The sequence below is a fragment of the Aspergillus fischeri genome, genomic scaffold (genome assembly GCF_000149645.3).
Source record: "Aspergillus fischeri NRRL 181 1099437636245 genomic scaffold, whole genome shotgun sequence".
NCBI lineage: Eukaryota > Fungi > Ascomycota > Eurotiomycetes > Eurotiales > Aspergillaceae > Aspergillus > Aspergillus fischeri.
Window position 1 is genome coordinate 814,595 of NW_001509773.1, and position 18,125 is coordinate 832,719.

An 18,125-nucleotide genomic window follows, 5' to 3' on the forward strand; every position below is an offset into this window, starting at 1 on the left:
GTTCTGCCGTTTCTTTGTCTAGTGACCTCAGGCTCCAACAGGAGACGCCGGTTTGCTTTGCTCTGTTGTCGGGCTACAGGCTTGGGTTTCGATCAAGGACAGCGAGAGTGATAGACATATATAGCTTAGGAGAAAGTGTCAGAATCCATAACATCTAGTTTTCTAACTTTCCGACTACTCCCCTGTGTATACTCTAAATTTCCTACCAATCATGACCGGTGCACCAGCGGATAGCTCTAAGCAGCCAGTAACTGTCAAAGCACAGAAACGGCGCGCACAAGTCAAGGATGTGCCTGAAGCTTCCGGCGCAAATGAGTCGAATGTCCGGCAAGGAGCCCAACGGCCCGCAAAGATACAGAAAACAGATGAAGGCGAGGAAGACAGCAGAACGAGGAGAGCGCGCCTGGTAAGAGTCGCTCAAGAAACAAAGGGCATCATTCCGACGATATTGACGGTGACGCCTGGCGCTCCGCCCGATGGGTACAAATATTCGCTCGATAAATTGCCCCAGTTGGATCAGAAGAACTGCCCCAATGTCCGCACATTGGTCAAAGTTGTGGAAGGAGACACCTTCAACACCGCGATCAACCTTGCCAACGCCGCCCAGTTCCTCGATCATGAGGACACCGAGCCTGTCTGTGTCTTGAACATGGCGAACGCGGATCATATCGGAGGCGGTTGGGAACATGGAGCAATGGCCCAAGAAGAGGAGCTCTGTTTCCGCAGTAGCCTCAGCTTCACACTCAAAAAGCAGTTCTATCCCATCGGTAGCCTTAGTGCTATCTATTCACCGACCGTCGTTGTTTTTCGGGAAGACACGCGAAGACGACATCGCTGGATGGACTTGGGCAAACCTGAGTGGCTCCCCATAGTCGGTGTTGTCAGCATAGCAGCAGAGGTGGCACCGCCTGTCGTGATCGATGATTCCAAGAAATATCGGTATGCGAATGCGGAGGATCGAGATTTGATCAAGGGTAAGATGCGCCTTGTCCTGCGCATTGCTGGGACCCATGGTCATCGGAGGCTCGTTCTGGGCGCCTTGGGTTGTGGCGCGTTCATGAATCCCAAGCATGACGTCGCGGATTGCTGGTTGCAAGTCATGAAGGAGAAGGAATTCAAAGGATGGTTTGAAGCAATTGTATTCGGCATTGTGGATCCCGGTCATAGAACAGGGAATTTGAGTATCTTTCGAGAATGTCTCGATGGAGTGAAGTTGTAATGAGATTCTAGGGATATGTTCGTTTTGTGTTTCTCGTGGCCATATTTGAAGTTTAGTATGTTTCAAGATACGTATACGAAGACGGATGAATTGCGTCGCTATAAGTTCATGCCTCTGCGTGTAAAAGGAAAGTCTTCATTTTCTGAGGCGCGTGGATCGTCGTCTTCCCTCCTGCTTCGGTTCCTCCTTAATTTCCACTGCATCCTCGGATTTCCTGGACCGCGATCCATATTTCTTCGATTTGGGCTCCTTCTCATCGTCATTCACATCCTCCTCCTTTTTAACAGCCGTTACCCGCTTTCGTTTGGTCTCGGTCTTAGGGCTATTGGCATCCTCGTCGCCAATATCTTTAGCAACGGGGCCCGTTTTTCTCTGAACACTCGGCACAACGGCGCTCGTTCTACCTCCGACAGTCAGAAAAACAATCTTTTCGCCATTTGGCAGGACCGATGGCTTGTTCTTCTTTCCCTTCCCCCATCGATGCTTGAACAGCCAATGCTCGGGAAATTTCTCGGAATCAGCGAGCACATCTACCGACGTGGTACAAACATAATGGATGGAGGAGTGAAGCTGTTTGATCTGCTCATCGTTGAGAGTATTGCTATATTGCTCCGGGTGTATCTTGGCATGATATAAGATCTCGTCACTGAACAGCTGTCAGCTCTTTATGCTCATCAAAGCGGCAGCATACATCGCCGTGTAGCCCTACCCCATCCAATTACCAATCCCACTGATATTAGCCTGATCCAGGAGAAGGGCCTTGATGGGAACCTTTCTGCTCTTGAGCTTGTCTGCCAGCCACTCTTCCGTGACGATGTCTTTATCAGCCACCGGGTCCGGACCATTATCTTTCAGTGGGCTATGTTTGCGGATCTCTTCTGCAGGACAATCCACAAGTCGAATACGACTTAATCTGCGGAAGTCAACGAAAGCTGCCTCGGTTTTCGGGTCCCCGTCTGTTTCCAGCAGGAACTTCCAATATTTCGGTGGCCATTCTTTATCTTCGGGTTTCTCGACGCGGTAGTAGTATGTATCGGCGTCTCGGATCTTGAGCCAGCCTGCCATTCCGAAATGCATCACTGCATGAGGAGGTTCGTTCATGATGAGCCAAAAATACTTTCCTTGTTGACCTGCGCTGACAACCTTTTTCCCTTCCATGGCCTTTTGAAATTCAGAGGCGCTGGTCCCAACTTTCCCGTAGACAATATCATCGTTCTGAGCAGAAACCTTCGTGAGAGTCTTCCCAACAAGATGTTGATCGATAAAGTGAACGATGCGCGAGACTTCAGCTAATTCAGGCATGGCGGCTGAAGTACCTCTAAAGAGCAAACCTATTGATGTATATGCAGAATTATTAGTTTAGATGAAAGATAATGTACGGAGTACTCAATGTCTCATAATATTTACGATGACAAACGTCAGCTTATCTGAACACGAAGTTGTTATAGAGACGCGTCGATGTCACGAAGTCCCGTGATCCATAGCTCCCTACTCAATTTGGACTAGCCACTATCGATAAGAGCATCAGTCGTTGGATTGCCGCAGCCACCTTCAATATCCAGTCTCATCCTTACGTGTGTTCAGTCTGCCACATTATCAGATTGGAAGATCCTGATGTGTTCGTGTGCTTGAGAGCTTTTTGGATCAGAGGGCTGAACGTCGTTCCCATATCCCGCTCTTGTGCCGCTGCACAAGTCAACCTACAGCTTACTTCCCTAGTTCTTGTCTAGCTCTACAAACTGGAGTGGTTTTGGGCTCTTTCGACTTCTCGAAAAGACGGTGGACCTACACCGTCTAGGGCTGGCGAAATGTCTGGGGCATCATCAACATCAACCCCACAATTGACTCCTCAGTTCTGCTTCAATGAGAGGGTGCTCTTAGGTACTTGATGCACAGCCCAAGATCGCGCACAACTACAGCAGAGTAACATGACTGACATCGCCGTTTCTGGATCGAGCAGATTTTCTGCGGCTTTCTAGGGCGACCATCGATGACTCCATTTCGCAGAATCTCAATGCCCTGGTCACCCCGGCCCGGGAGGGGTTTGATCCCTCGTCAACTGCAATCCGTCAAACGGACTCCAGAGCCGGAAGGCCGATAGATACCGCAGCATGCCGGAACTTCAAAGACAATGTCCTCTTCCAGTCATGGCAAACGCGATCTGATGTACTGAACTTTTGCGCTGGGGTGGCGACCAGTCCCGATCCCGACGATCCGGATCTTATTCTTCGACAGGAAGAGTCGGCAAAGGAACGGGAAAAGATTGTCGATGAAAGATTGGATCCTTACTCTGCTCGATATTTCCCGAAAGAGCTGAGGACAGAGTCGCTTGCGAACTTGGTTCGGAACCAACGAACAGTGGAAGAGATCATACGAGCGCGAACCTGGGGCGTAGTTACTGAGAGGTGCAGTGATTCGGCTTCGACCTGGGAGGAGGCTTTGAACAATTGGCGCCAGAGGAAGCAACGGTGAGGGTTGTGAACGGCACCAACAGAGACCGGTATCCTTACGCCGAAAACATGACGGATACTCCCCCATTTATTATTCTGCTGGCGCAGCAGATGTTGATATGGTTCGAGATGTCATATCTCTTGATGTATATTTCTGTATATTATACTTGCATATCTCAGGCGTTTGGTATCCAGACAGAAGCTATCCCAGCGCCATTATGACTATCTCAACTTGTCGAATAACCATGAGGCCAGGCATATACCCAAAGAGAACAAAGGTACGGTAGCACGAGAACGGACCTTAATTTGTAGAGGATTCCCTGGGCCGGCATATGCACGCAAGCGTCGTCTCGGATACTTATGCTGACTGACGCTGGTCAGCCCTTGTTGGTTGAGCGCGAATGCAGCTGAAGAGGGAGGATTGTACAGGCAAGCCATCCATTGTGTTACAATAATTTAAGCAGAGGAGAGAAAATCAACCATTGTCCTCAATCGAGTAAATAGATTGCGGTAGAGTCAACGTTGATATTGTTCAGAGGCTAAGAAGAATAATATAAGTGCTCGTCATTGTTCCCGGAGCGAAGAGCCCACTCCCCGCACAACTTCCACCAGCTTTATCTACGCACAAGTAACTTGGCACCTTCAACTCCGCCAACCTTGCACAACAGCCACCATGCCGCAGCCTTTGAGCTCCAAGGATGCGTCCTCCTTCCGACAGGTGGTCCGCCACTATGAGAACAAGCAATATAAAAAGGGTGGGTTGGCGACCGAATTGAGTCACTCAAAGTTTCCAGAAAGGTGGACTGACTCCATTCCGTCTTGTATAGGCATTAAGCTCGCCGACCAGATTCTTCGAAAAACCCCTAATCATGGCGATACACAGGCGATGAAGGCTCTGATCATGAGCAATCTCGGACAACAAGAGGAGGCATTTGTGTTGGCCAAGGAAGCCCTGCGGAATGACATGAAGTCGCACATTTGCTGGCACGTCTATGGGCTGCTGTACCGAGCCGAGAAAAACTATGAGGAGGCAATCAAGGCATACAGATTCGCGTTGAGGATCGAGCCGGAGTCCCAGCCCATCCAGCGCGACCTCGCTTTGCTCCAGATGCAAATGCGGGATTACCAGGGTTACGTCCAAAGCAGGAGTGCGATGCTGCAAGCCCGTCCGGGCTTCCGCCAGAACTGGACGGCTTTGGCGATTGCACACCATCTTGCAGGTGACCTTGAGGAGGCGGAGAAGGTTTTGACCACGTACGAGGAGACGCTCAAGCAACCGCCGCCGGTATCCGACATGGAGCACTCAGAGGCTGTTTTGTACAAGAACATGATCATGGCGGAAGCAGGCAAGGTCGAACAGGCCTTGGAACACCTTGAGACTATTGGATACAGAATAACGGATGTGCTCGCGGTCATGGAAATGAAGGCAGACTACCTTTTGCGATTGGACCGAAAGGCGGAAGCCGAGGCCGCCTACACTGCCCTTCTTGAGCGGAACCCGGAGAACTCCATCTACTATGACGGTCTAATAAGGGCGAAAGGGATCTCAGAAAGCGATCACGCGGCGCTAAAGGCTTTCTATGACGCTTGGGCGGACAAGAACCCTCGAGGAGACGCTCCTCGCAGAATTCCATTGGACTTCTTGGAAGGCGAGGAGTTTAAGCAAGCGGCGGATGCATACCTGCAGCGCATGCTCAAGAAGGGTGTGCCATCACTCTTTGCAAACATCAAATCTCTGTACACCAACCCTAGCAAACGCGACACGGTACAGGAGCTTGTGGAAAGCTATGTGTCTGGTAATGGGACGGCACAATCAAACGGCTCCGCGGAAGGAGCGGCAGCTAAGGATAACACTGAGTTCCTCGCTTCGACTTACTACTTCCTTGCTCAGCACTACAACTACCACCTGAGTCGCAATTTATCGAAGGCCATGGAGTGCGTCGACAAGGCCATCGAACTAGCCCCCAAGGCCGTCGAGTACCAGATGACCAAAGCCAGGATATGGAAGCACTACGGCAACCCTCAAAAGGCTGCCGAAGAGATGGAGAAGGCCCGACTTCTGGATGAGAAGGACCGCTATATCAACTCGAAGGCGGCTAAGTATCAACTGCGGAATAACGACAACGAAAAGGCACTTGACAATATGAGCAAATTCACCAGGAATGAGACCGTTGGAGGGGCATTGGGCGATCTTCACGAAATGCAGTGTGTTTGGTATCTTACCGAGGATGGCGAGTCATATCTACGACAGAAGAAACTTGGTCTCGCTCTGAAGCGCTTCCATGGAGTGAACAACATCTTTGATGTTTGGCAGGAAGATCAATTCGACTTCCATAGCTTTTCTCTTCGCAAGGGCATGATTAGGGCGTACGTTGATATGGTACGGTGGGAGGATCGTTTGCGCGAACATCCCTTCTACACCAGAATGGCTCTCGCTGCCATCAAAGCATATATTCTACTCCATGACGAACCGGATCTGGCTCACGGTCCACTGCCTAGCGGACTCAATGGCTCAGGCGACCAAGACGACGCCGAGAGGAAGAAGGCCCTCAAGAAAGCCAAGAAGGAACAGCAACGTCTGGAGAAGATCGAGGCCGAAAAGCGTGAGGCAAGAAAAGCTGCCGCCGCTACTGCGAAGGGCTCCGATGGAGAGACGAAGAAAGAGGACCCTGACCCTCTGGGCAACAAGCTTGTCCAAACGCAGGACCCGCTCAAGGATGCGACCAAGTTCTTGACGCCCTTGTTAGAGCATAGCCCAAAGAATATCGAGGCGCAGTGTCTTGGATTCGAGGTGTATCTCAGACAGAGTAAGTACAATCCCTGGGATGCCTTTGAAAATTGGCTAACGCGTTTGAAGAAAAATACGCACTTGCGCTCAAATGTCTTGCCGCCGCTCACCAAATTGACGCAAGCAACCCGACTCTCCATGTTCAGCTACTGCGCTTCCGCAAAGCCCTTGACAGTCTTTCTGAGCCTCTTGCCCCTGAGGTCGCTGAGGTTGTCAATGCTGAATTCGAAAAGCTGCTGCCAAAATCGCAGAATCTCGGAGAGTGGAACGACTCTTTCTTGTCCACCCACAAGGAGAGTCCTTTGTGCACACAAGCCAGCCTCAGATGCCGCCACATCCTGCAGCCTGACTCCAAGGCGCAGTGCGAAAAGGATCTGGTCGCCACGCTTGACTTGAACAATGCCTCCATCGAGACTGCGCTAGCGGGTCTCGAGATTCTGTACGAGTGGGGAAGTGATCAGGCCGCAAAGACCGCGTACACCGAGAAGGCCACCAGCAAATGGCCTGAATCGACAGTTTTCCAGCTCAGCTGAGCCATCGCACGAATGTTAAGAGGAATCATCCCGTCATCCACATATCACGGCGGTGATAACTGGGGCTAAGGGTTAGTCAATCCCTCGCTTCAGATTCACCCCCATCTCATCGCCTTGGAAATCGATGGACCTGTGGTTGAGGGCCCAAGGGGACAAGGAATTTAGTCCAGTGTAGCGGAAGAGATACAATGTGATTGATGTATGAGTAGGATACTATACTTCTTATCTTTTCGTGGGGCTTGAATATAAAAATGAGATACGACTGGCTTGGTGCTTGCTTCGTTAATTTTCCTGACGAGCTTTTCCTTCGTCTTTGTCCGAAAGAGATCGATAATCTTGTAAATGTTGCGCCATTGATTGTTGGCCTAACTCACTGATATTAGATGTCATCAGAGCGGTGTCCGTTGGGGGAACAGGACGCCGCCTAAGATATTGAATGGATTACCTGTAGCGGGCTGATTTCTACTATGATGTCGTCCTCCTCTAGAAGTCAGCGACATGGTCATGTACCTTCGTCAGGATAGCCTACAATATATATGACCTTCAAGGTCGCACTAATATACAGTCTAAGTGGGAGAGTATGGTACATTCAGAAGTTGAGAGGTTCATCCCTCCAATGACAAGACTCGTCTTCATTCGCCATCCGCTCCATCAAGATTGCCAATGATGGGCTTCATCTTGATGGTTTCTTCATCCTCCCCGTAGCCATACTTGATCCACATCCGCTGCCAGAAGGAGACAGGGGCGGGCCTTTCTTGTCCGAGAATGTATTCCTTGCCCTCAGTAATGCGTTGTGAGCGCGCCTCTTCGTCAGCGGAGAGAAGGGAGCGCTGCATCCGCGATGCAATGCGTGGGTCCAGGACGATATCATCTATCCACTCGCGTTCCTTGTCAGGGTTTTCCTCGTCTCGCTTGTGCACTGATTTGTGCCATTCGGACTCTTCTTTTTCGAGGACGGTTTGCTGTTCGTACTTTGCGGAAGATGAAGGCATCAAGTCATCGGGTGAAGAGAAAGGTGAAGCACCGGCGTCGACACTTGCACCGCTCAGTTCGGAGTCGGAGCTGAAGGAACTGTCATGATATGGTCTGCTGGACGAGGCGAGGACAAGGCCGGCGACTTCCCGTCCGATCTCATCGGCTAGATGGCGTCGGTTCAGGTAACGGTAGAGTCTGATTGGTGTATTCAAGAAACCCAGCAAATGTGGGAAAGGGATGGGGACGGAGCTTTCCAAGGACTGTGGGAGGGTGGGCGGAAGACTCCGCGATGAATATTCGGCCGGAGAGATATATGCTGGTGTCGGTCCACTAGGCTTGGCGGGTTTGTCGTCCTTTTTCTCCGCTTCCTCCTTCTTTTCAGTGTTTTCTTCAGCGGGCGTGCCATCAGCAGGCGTCTCTGAGCCTTCGACAGGTACCGACGGCCCTTCCACAGGTGCAGCTGGGGGACTTGAAGGATCAAGGGGCCCAAGCCAACCTTCGTGAAGACCCCGGATGTATTCTTTCCAGGTATGCCGCCCAATCACTAGGTCACCCTTTGGACCCGGTTCTTCAACGACTCCGATCTTCTGTCTCGCGTCGGCGATGATGTCTTCGTTGCCGATTTCCTCGACAACCGAGCTTGGCTCACCAGCCTTCCTTCGGTGCTTGCGGATTCGTTCCGCAAGTGCTGCACGCACGTCGCCCTCCCTTCTGCCTTCGATGACTGTGTAGTCTAGAGCTGCCGCGACTAATATCGGCTTCACATATTCCTTAAAATGTTCACGGGCAATGCGAAGTCCGTCGCCCGGCGGCGCGGACAAAAATACCGTTAATTTCCGCCGTGTTTGTTCGATGGGGAGGGTCTCCTTGGAGAGGTGTGCGACCAAGTCACACCACTTCTGTTGTACACGACGTCTTTCGCGACGATCATAGACGATGGCAGCCGTAAGTGAGCCGGTGATGGTGAAAAAGATCATCCAATTCCGAGATGGAAGCTTGAAACGGAAGTTGGGCAATCCTGTAGAGCGACTGATGTCAGCTAAAATTAGTGAAAGAGACCGATCAGCAATTACCTAGCATCCTGAATGCTGGATTGGCTGGCTTCGGCGTAGCTTTCGAAGCATTTTGAGCCTGGCCCGAGGCAGCGGCGGAACTGGAGGACTCCGCCATGGCTCAAGCTGTTGATGGAGGTAATGGGGCGCAAGTGTGAGAGTCAGTAATTCCAATTTTCATGAATTGGGCCAAGCCCGAGAAAGGGAATTTCTTTAGAAAGTGAGCAGATCCTCTGCGTAGCTTCTGGTCATGACTCGAGATAAGTCCAGAAAACTTTGGGATCCTTCAAGCTGCACGGGACGAGGTTTATCCGGGCGGTATAGAAAGCATATTGGAGCATTGTTCAAGAGTCAGTGACTGTCCAGACAAATAATCAAGACTGTACCAAACAACAGACTACGTTGATTGCAGACAATACAATAATAGATATGCTAAAGTTGATCTAAAGTATTTGACGAATTCAGCGATATTGTCGTTATTGGATCATCCTCTAGTTCGTGCTTCTAGGTCTTGTCCCACTGTTTGATGTCAAAGCGACGCCCTTTCATTGTCAGTGGTTGAAGGCCTAGTAGTTCAAGGTACCTATTGATCTGCGAAGGCGAGCTTAATGTGCATCGAAGTGTGGTTAAATCGTTCAAAATCCGAGGTTGCAGATATGGACTATTTATTGTATAAGAGCCTCAGGAACCCTTTCAGTCCTTAGATTTGTGCCTGACTGCCCCAGGCCAACACCCGCCCCTGTCTTGCACAGTTGGTCTCTGTCAGCTGCCGTATCCCGACAGTCCGGACTCCGCAAAAGTCGCAAAAACGAACCAAACATCGCGCAGAGTTGGAGTGTACCAGGTAAACTAGATAGACACAGTAGCCTCTTGGTTGTTTGGCTCTGACACTCATTGTTTCTTCATATTCAGTCTTCTTCTCGTTTAATAGAGACATATTTGTTTGAAGAATTCTTTGACTTTACTCAGATAATACTATCATCTCTTGTCCTTTTTCTCCTGAACGTGGAGGAACGGAGCAACGTGCGGCTTCTCCCCCTCTCTTCCCCCAAAAGGGCTCCTCGTACTACTCCTGAGCCACCGCTCCTTTGAATATTGACCCGTGCCCTTCCCCTCCCCCTTGGATCGTCAACTTTTTTGTCTTCACATCGACAACCCTCCGATCCCACTCCCCCAACGTCTGTCACGTCGAGGTAGTTGAGTCGAGGAAAAAGGGTGTCACAAAATGGATCCTAACAGTAATCGTCTCCACCTGAATTTCGGGTTCAACGATCGCAATGGATACAACGCAGCAGCGGCCAACAACCGCGCATACCCAACAACCCCCTCTGCTTTTCCTCAGCCGATATACCAAAATCAGGGTCCTCAGGATTATGTCGACGCTCAAAATGGGGCTTACAACCAAGGAGGATACTTCATGGCCAACCCTTATCCTCCCCAGTATTCTCAGGCGCCTTACGGCCAGCAGCAGCAGCAACCGCAGCAACAGCAACAGCACAATCTGGCGTCCCCTCAGCCGACCTATCAGTCACGGATGGCCTACAATGCCAACGATGGGACAAATGGACTTATCCAGCAGTTCTCTAACCAGGATCTGAACTCGACGCGCACGGGTTTCTTTGGTCGTGCTGCCTCTCCTGCTCAGAGACCTCGCACGGCTGGTTCTTCTGCCCCCGGACAACAGCAACCGGGCCATCTGGCCCCTCCTATGCCTCGGAGTCCCCGGACCCCGGCTGAGAACGAAGAACTTCAACGGTATCCCGAACGCTACTCTGAGAACGTTCATAAGCGTGGCAAGGCGGCGAAAGAGTTGGTGAATGTGTTCTTCCATGAGAACATTGAGCGGGCACGCGATCGTAACATGCGGTAAGTGATGAAGGCATTTAACGTCGCCAGGGAGAAATTGCTAATGCCTTTCGTTCCGTTCGAACAGTTCTGCCGAGCTCGACAAGATGATCCGTGACCCTAGTATCCCCAAGGAAAAGAAGCGCCAGGAGGCCGAGATTGCTGCGAGAAAGGAGTCAACTTTCCTACGATTCCTCCGGACCAAGGAGACACCTGCCAACTTTCAGACCATCAAGATTATCGGAAAGGGTGCCTTTGGTGAAGTCAAACTCGTGCAACGGAAGACCGATGGCAAAATCTATGCCCTCAAATCTTTGATCAAGACGGAAATGTTCAAGAAGGATCAGCTGGCTCACGTTCGTGCTGAGCGTGACATTCTGGCGGACTCCAAGGACAACCCGTGGCTCGTGAAGCTGCATGCCTCTTTTCAAGACAGCGCCTATCTCTATCTGCTCATGGAGTTCTTACCTGGAGGTGATCTGATGACCATGCTCATCAAGTATGAAATCTTCTCCGAGGATATCACGCGATTCTATATGGCAGAAATCGTAATGGCCATCGAGGCCGTCCACAAGCTTGGCTTCCTCCATCGGTGAGTTATTCCCACAATCAACGCAAACTATGGTTTCTAGTCATCTTCTATGCCATGGGCATTCTCCAGCTATGATATTATACAAATACTAACTCGGCCGCGTTCAGTGACATCAAACCTGACAACATTCTGCTTGACCGAGGTGGTCACGTCAAGCTTACTGATTTCGGTCTCTCAACTGGAGGCAAGAAAACACACGACAATTCATACTACCAGAATCTTCTGAAGAACTCAACTTCGAAGGATAAGAATCGCAACTCTGGATACTTCAACGATGCGATAAACCTGACAGTCTCGAACCGTGGGCAGATCAACACCTGGAGAAAATCCCGCCGGGCCATGGCTTATTCGACAGTCGGCACACCTGATTACATTGCACCCGAAATCTTCAATGGTCAGGGATATACCTATCTTTGTGATTGGTGGTCTGTTGGTGCTATCATGTTCGAATGTCTTGTGGGTTGGCCCCCGTTCTGTGCCGAGGATACCACGGATACCTACCGTAAGATCGTCAACTGGAGAGAATGCTTGTATTTCCCCGAGGAACTTACGCTGTCCCGCGATTCGGAATCGTTGATACGGAGGTATGTTCCAGTTCCCGTTTTCAGCTTTGTGACTTTGAAAGCTGATCATACTTTGCAGCTTCCTATGCGACGCGGAACACCGTATCGGCAATGAAGGCGGCCAGTTCGGTGGTGCTACACAAATCAAGAACCACCCATTCTTCCGTGGAGTGGTGTGGGAACAACTTCGTAATATCCGCGCTCCCTTCGAGCCGAAGCTCAGCTCGAACATCGACGTTTCGTACTTTCCCATCGACGAGATTCCGCAGGAAGATACCAGCGCTATCCACCGTGCTCAGGCCCGTGCCATGCCAGAGGAGCAGGAGGCTGAGATGAGTCTCCCATTCATTGGATACACATACAAAGCGTTCAATGCCTTCCAGGCGAACTAAACCTAAAGCTGGCCTTCCAAGTGGGTGAATTGTGCATGAACCGAACCGGGGATTCTCAAAGCGGGCTGGCTTGCGCGGAAAACCCTGGCAGCGGTGGATGTTCAATTTTAGACGGTTTACTCGTTCCATTGGTCTTCATCATGAGCATATAGCGCATTTGATTTCCCCTTGTGATAATGACCTGAGCATATTCGGTTTCATATGCATTTTCTGTCGCAAGACGACAACTGCTGGGTATAGAGTGTATCTAGCAGCAGAGAACTACATACGAGTGCATTGTTTGTTGGTCGTCAAATTTCTTTCATACTCTGAAGCGTACAGACCATGGTTTGACTGGCTGTTTTGTCTTTTAGCTAGGCCGTACATATGGCGCTCACCGCGCCTCAATGTATCCACGATGAAAATGCATCTGTGAAATAGCACAATCTTGTAAACAGAAAGTAGATAAGCTATGCCACGTAGAAAGTAGCCCAATGAAAGAGAATGGTTTTCTAAAAGTGTATTCGCGGGAAAATGTCCCCATTCCGAAAACTAATCGATTCACAATGCGAGGAAAATCCAACAATAACGCCCAAAAGAAAGCCCCAGTCGAATAGTACATGCCGTTAGATTTGCTCAGAAAAGCACCCGCACTCCTTCAACGCCCCCTTCATTAAGTTTTGGGTCCCATTGGTGCCAGACCCGGAACACCACTAAATCTCTCTTCTCGCTCGGTTTTGAACATGATCTGAATCCAAAACTCCTTGCTGTCCTCATCAAACCAGGTCCAATAGCGACCCTCTCTGCGGTCGATCTCCCTGGCCTGCAATTTGAAACCACACGTCTGATATGGCTCGGCAGCGACAACGAGATACTGAAAGTTCTTGTCGGGCGGCTCCTCTACCTTCTGCTCGAAGGCAGACATAAACCGTACTCGGGGCTTGACCCCAGGCGCAATCTCCTGATACTGTAACTGGAACAGCAAACCGAGCTGTCTCGTCAAGGGATCTCTGATCTTGGTAATCTTGTAACCGGGTCGTCCGATCTTGATAGCCTGTTTCTTAACCTGCACACCCATCGCGCCGGGCAACATCGCCGGATCTTGATTTTTGCCCTCGCGCTGCTCCCGCGCGGCACGTCTGGCCAGGTTTGTCTGGTGCTTGCGGCCCTGGGTATGGGCCAGATATGAGCCATCGTTCTGGTGGACGGTCAAGCAGAGACGGCATTCGAAGCTTCCGACATGGTTCTTGAAGAAGTAGGGGTCCTTGTCGAGGTCGATTGTCTCGAGGGCGAGCTTGCGAAGACGCTCGCGACGGTCTGCGTTCGTTGCGGAGTGCGATGCAACACCACCGCCACCGAACTTCGATCCTGCGCGGTTCTAAAAGAGAGGTCAGACCATGCCAAAGAAAGTGGATATACATGCTACTTATTCTCACCTGGTAATCCATCTTGAATCACGTCCACTAAGAATCAGAGGACTGAGGGTGTGGACAAAAACGGGTGATGCGCAACGATAAGCTTCGACTGGAAATTCGGAGATCGCGATATATTTGAGTTATGTAAGCACCGCCGCGGGCTTCTCATTGGGCTTGGGAAGCTATCAACACAACCACCAGAGCTTCTTGAACTTAAGTCCGGGGGTGCATGACTAATAGTTTCAATGATGGGCGTCGGATGCTATTTGAATCAACGGCGATCCTACAATGGGGATCTATGCACAGTTCGTTACATGGGTAAAGTTGAAGGCACCACCGACGAGTGGCTCGGAGTGGAATGGGATGACCCCACGCGGGGAAAGCATTCTGGAGAACACAACGGAGTGAGATATTTTACATGTATGAAAGTACTTTCAAGACTGGATAGAGCGGATTGACTGACTTGCACGGAAGGTAGAAGGAAACACCCCACGGCTGGGTCGTTCGTGCGCCCTTCGCGACGGACCGACAGACCTCGAGGCTTCCTTGAGGCAGTGCGCCACAAGTATGCTTCTGAGTTTCAAGAAGAACTCGCAAGACAACACTTAGGCGAAGCCTCTGCTGCGCGGGACATCATCAAATTTAGTGGCAAAGTAGTGGAAGAGGTTGGCTTCGACAAGATCCGGAAGAAACTTGCAGACCTCCAGGAATTGAAAATCGTGCTCCTGGATCGCCTATGCATTGCAGGAGTTCTCGCTCATACAGCGAGTCTACATGAGCTTGCAGAGGCTTGCAAGGAGATAGAACAGACATGTCCTAAGATCGTTGATCTCGATCTGAGTTACAACTTACTGGAAAGCTGGGTTGACATTGCAAACATATGTCAACAGCTGAAGCGCTTGAAGACATTAAAGCTGATGTTGGTCATTCAGTACATCTATGAGAAGCCTGCTGACGGTTGGCAGAGGAAATCGTCTGGGTCCTCGCCAGGAAGGTCTGGTATTCGAGGGTATCACGACACTACACCTGGATGAGACTCTACTCGAATGGGACGAGGTTTGCTGCGCAAAGCTACTGCTTGGTTACCAGCGAGCTGACTGACCTTTGGTCCCCTTTAGATTTCAGCTTTGACATATCAATTCCCATCACTTTCTGCTCTATCTGCCTCCGCAAATCAGATTACCCAGATCTCGACACCTATCACGGGTACCATCACGACTTTGACACTGGAAAACAATGACATCTCTTCGCTATCCTCATTAGCATGTCTGACCTCTTTGAGCAAGCTCGAGCACCTCTCGCTGAGAGAGAATCGCATCGAGAAGGTCTATGCGCCTGGCATGGAAGGAAGCTCTCTTCAGTTTTCGGAGATTCTCAAATCGGTGGACCTATCTAGAAACTGCATCGATTCATGGTTGTTTGTGAATGAACTCCAACACGTATTTCCTGGGCTGCAATCTTTGCGGATATCAGGCAACCCCCTGTACGACAAGCCTGTTGCCCCGTCGAACGTCACAAACCTACCGGAGAAGCCAATGACGGTGGACGAGGCCTACATGCTAACGCTCTCCCGACTCGCTTCCATCCAAACGCTCAACTACAGCAAGATAACTGCCCAAGACCGAAGTAATGGCGAACTCTATTACCTTTCCCTCATTGGCAAGGAGCTATCCGCGTATCCGGAAAGCGCAGAGCGCGAGATTCTTGCTACACATCCCCGCTATCAGGAGCTTTGTGACAAATACGGCCCGCCCACAATCAGGAGAGCCGAGTTGGCAGGCGCTGCCGTGAATCCGCGCTCTGTTGCCGCCCGACTAGTGAAGTTGGCTTTTCGCTTGCACTCATCAATTGGTTCCGGTGCAAACCAAGAACAAATTCGAGTTCAGAAGATCCCGAGATCCTTTGATACATATCAAGTCAAGGCTATCGCCTCCCGCCTGTTCAATTTGCCGCCTTACCAGTGCCGACTAGTCTGGGAGACCGACGAGTTGGACCCTGTTCATAAGGAGAAAAAGGACGATGGAGACGATTGGGATAGTGATGAGGATGAAGCCACAGCTACTGGTTTAGGAGAGAGCAACAAGTTCATACCGGCAACGGAGGATGCAAAGTTCATCAGACGAGAGGTTGAGCTTCTGGATTCAACGCGAGACATAGGCTTTTGGTTCCAACCCGATACTGTTGAGGCAAGGATCAGAGTAGAAGTTGCAACATCGAACTGACATCTATTGCGACATAAGAGTTGTGAAGGAGTACCTTAACTTACAATGTCCGGGTGTGGGGAAATATATACAGTTGACCACAACTCGTGCGTTAGGATACAACGAAGTCAACAACGACAGGAAAATTAAACCTCTTACACAAGCGCCTGTACCTTCTGTTACCAGAATGGATTTAGAAGCTTTTGATTATTCCTAGACAACATGATATGTGTGGTGTACATTCAAGCTGGAGAGAAACATTGACTGCTGTTTTAGGACTAGGTCGATTTTGGGTGGCAGATTATCACCGCAACTGTTTTGCGATAACGGTGATATCATTTCCCTTTCACATAACACATTTAACACTCAGACATCGTCATGGCAGAATACTGGAAATCAGCTGTAAGTGCCCTTCATTCAGCTCCGGAGATTTCCTCGAGGTAATCTTTACGTGAGGGAAGTCCAGCATCAAACTGACAGCAATAATCTAGCCCCGATTCTGGTGCAAACAATGCAAGATATTCATTCGGGATACACCCTTCGAGAAAACCCAGCATGAAGCGAGTGCCAAACACCAGGGAAACCTTAAGCGCTTTCTACGAGATATCCACCGGGAAAATGAGCGGAAGCAAAGAGAGACTCAGAAGGCGAAGGACGAAGTCGAGCGATTAAGGCAAACGGTCGCAGGAAAACCAGGCGCAAAGGACAGCGGCGCAACACCTTGGAAACGCGCCCCGGCTGCCCCTCCACCAGCAGAACGACCTGTGTCCCTGGAAGAGAGAAAGAAGCAGATAGCGCAGCTGGCAGAGATGGGAATTGCTATCCCAGACGAATACCGTGGTGAACTCGCGCTCGCTGGCGAATGGCAGACGGTATCCGAACGGGTTATCCGACCAGATGACGATACAGAGGAAGGAAAGCCTGGTAGCTCTATCGGCGTTCGGAAACGCAAGATGGAAGGCGATGAGGAGGAGCAGGAGGCGCGACAGGAGGCTGAGAGATTTGTGAGTCAGGGTTGGGGCTCGAGGACTCGGCAGTATCCTGGGGCGCAGAGCGATGCAGACCTGGATGCCCTTATTGATTCTACCAAGGATGTAAAGAAGGTCAAATTGTCGACGCCGGATGGAGAGTCGAAAGAGAAGGCTAGCAAAGAGGGTGCTACACCAAGCAACGATACGGAACAGGCTGCGGCACGGGAGTCAGAACTACCATCAGTCAAGCCTGAGGATAAAGAAGCGGCGCAGTTTGCTACAACAGATACCCCAGCGGTGAAGCAGGAAGAGGAGGCGGCAGCTACAGGAGTTGTTTTCAAGAAGCGCAAGCCGAAGGTTCTGAGGAAATAGTCGAATTGTGCAGCCGCGGGATATCTATCATCTACCATGCGCATAAATGTACGAACGATGCGTTATGGTTGCACATGGTCCAATATGCCTCGCCTGCCGGTGTTCCAATGAAGCGATTATGGGTTCTCATCTCACTGCGCTCCAGTGTCGGAAAACCAGGATGATGCCTCTGGCCTCCAATCGTCCGTCGCTGAAGCAACTCAGCTCATATAAGATCTGGATTTTCGATTTGCTTGCGCGGAAAGCCTAGTCTGGTCTTGCGTTAGCCTATATCCAGATCGAGTGTACCGATTCCAGCTTATGCGGGTTCTCGGATATTATTCCGCCTTAGATTGGCAGAGAGACGTTGGAGCACATATGGTGGACGGAGAGTGATCAGTTCTTACGTATGTAAACATCACTTGCAGCTCATCAAAAGAGTCCCATATGCTATGCGACTCGTTGGTGACATCCACATGTTTCTTTGGCGTGCAATCTACAATAGCATGCATACGAAACAATCTCGTTGAAAAAGAGACCCACGGCGAGAAGAGTAATATACTAAGCCAGCTCAAGCTTTGATTGTCAGATGATAGTCTATGGTCTTACTGATGGTTAATACCAGCTAAGATTGTATTGACGTGAATGACCAAGCCATAATAAGTGTATAAGTATGCCTACTTAAAATGAGAGGAATAAAGACATGGTGCTAGAATTGAAGATATAGAGTGATATGAAATTTGAAGGAGATATTTTTGGATAAAAAAATGTTAATCACAGAGGAAGTGAATGGCAGGTG

At 50.2% G+C, this 18,125-nt stretch overlaps 9 protein-coding genes across 9 annotated transcripts, besides 1 other annotated feature; 6 read left to right on the top strand and 3 right to left on the bottom strand.

The window, feature by feature from the left end:
* Nucleotides 1-211: 211 nt before the first annotated feature.
* Nucleotides 212-1,219, top strand: NFIA_104290 (uncharacterized protein; the record flags this gene model as incomplete). The annotated part of the gene is made up of 1 exon (XM_001266837.1): nucleotides 212-1,219. One exon carries the CDS (start codon nucleotides 212-214, stop codon nucleotides 1,217-1,219), a length of 1,008 nt encoding a protein of 335 aa, XP_001266838.1.
* A 135-nt stretch (nucleotides 1,220-1,354) lies between these two features.
* NFIA_104300 (putative formamidopyrimidine-DNA glycosylase) lies at nucleotides 1,355-2,521 on the bottom strand (the record flags this gene model as incomplete). The annotated part of the gene is made up of 2 exons (XM_001266838.1): nucleotides 1,355-1,865; nucleotides 1,929-2,521. 2 exons carry the CDS (start codon nucleotides 2,519-2,521, stop codon nucleotides 1,355-1,357), a joined length of 1,104 nt encoding a protein of 367 aa, XP_001266839.1.
* A 506-nt stretch (nucleotides 2,522-3,027) lies between these two features.
* Nucleotides 3,028-3,691, top strand: NFIA_104310 (MIX23 family protein; the record flags this gene model as incomplete). Its single annotated transcript, XM_001266839.1, has 2 exons — nucleotides 3,028-3,090; nucleotides 3,227-3,691. The coding sequence occupies 2 exons, from the start codon at nucleotides 3,028-3,030 to the stop codon at nucleotides 3,689-3,691; spliced, it is 528 nt and encodes a 175-aa protein (XP_001266840.1).
* Nucleotides 3,692-4,342: 651 nt separating this feature from the next.
* NFIA_104320 (peptide alpha-N-acetyltransferase complex A subunit NAT1) lies at nucleotides 4,343-6,990 on the top strand (the record flags this gene model as incomplete). The annotated part of the gene is made up of 2 exons (XM_001266840.1): nucleotides 4,343-6,476; nucleotides 6,527-6,990. The coding sequence occupies 2 exons, from the start codon at nucleotides 4,343-4,345 to the stop codon at nucleotides 6,988-6,990; spliced, it is 2,598 nt and encodes an 865-aa protein (XP_001266841.1).
* Nucleotides 6,991-7,622: 632 nt separating this feature from the next.
* Nucleotides 7,623-9,135, bottom strand: NFIA_104330 (Tim22-complex subunit TIM54; the record flags this gene model as incomplete). The annotated part of the gene is made up of 2 exons (XM_001266841.1): nucleotides 7,623-8,983; nucleotides 9,039-9,135. 2 exons carry the CDS (start codon nucleotides 9,133-9,135, stop codon nucleotides 7,623-7,625), a joined length of 1,458 nt encoding a protein of 485 aa, XP_001266842.1.
* Nucleotides 9,136-10,242: 1,107 nt separating this feature from the next.
* NFIA_104340 (serine/threonine protein kinase CBK1) lies at nucleotides 10,243-12,409 on the top strand (the record flags this gene model as incomplete). Its single annotated transcript, XM_001266842.1, has 4 exons — nucleotides 10,243-10,883; nucleotides 10,951-11,454; nucleotides 11,562-12,038; nucleotides 12,097-12,409. The coding sequence occupies 4 exons, from the start codon at nucleotides 10,243-10,245 to the stop codon at nucleotides 12,407-12,409; spliced, it is 1,935 nt and encodes a 644-aa protein (XP_001266843.1).
* Nucleotides 10,480-10,514: a microsatellite.
* A 652-nt stretch (nucleotides 12,410-13,061) lies between the features above and the next one.
* On the bottom strand, nucleotides 13,062-13,836 carry NFIA_104350 (spliceosome assembly protein PRP11; the record flags this gene model as incomplete). Its single annotated transcript, XM_001266843.1, has 2 exons — nucleotides 13,062-13,766; nucleotides 13,825-13,836. 2 exons carry the CDS (start codon nucleotides 13,834-13,836, stop codon nucleotides 13,062-13,064), a joined length of 717 nt encoding a protein of 238 aa, XP_001266844.1.
* A 215-nt stretch (nucleotides 13,837-14,051) lies between these two features.
* Nucleotides 14,052-16,025, top strand: NFIA_104360 (putative tubulin-specific chaperone; the record flags this gene model as incomplete). The annotated part of the gene is made up of 4 exons (XM_001266844.1): nucleotides 14,052-14,223; nucleotides 14,278-14,722; nucleotides 14,769-14,859; nucleotides 14,922-16,025. The coding sequence occupies 4 exons, from the start codon at nucleotides 14,052-14,054 to the stop codon at nucleotides 16,023-16,025; spliced, it is 1,812 nt and encodes a 603-aa protein (XP_001266845.1).
* Nucleotides 16,026-16,382: 357 nt separating this feature from the next.
* Nucleotides 16,383-17,347, top strand: NFIA_104370 (putative formin binding protein; the record flags this gene model as incomplete). Its single annotated transcript, XM_001266845.1, has 2 exons — nucleotides 16,383-16,406; nucleotides 16,496-17,347. The coding sequence occupies 2 exons, from the start codon at nucleotides 16,383-16,385 to the stop codon at nucleotides 17,345-17,347; spliced, it is 876 nt and encodes a 291-aa protein (XP_001266846.1).
* Nucleotides 17,348-18,125: the final 778 nt, after the last annotated feature.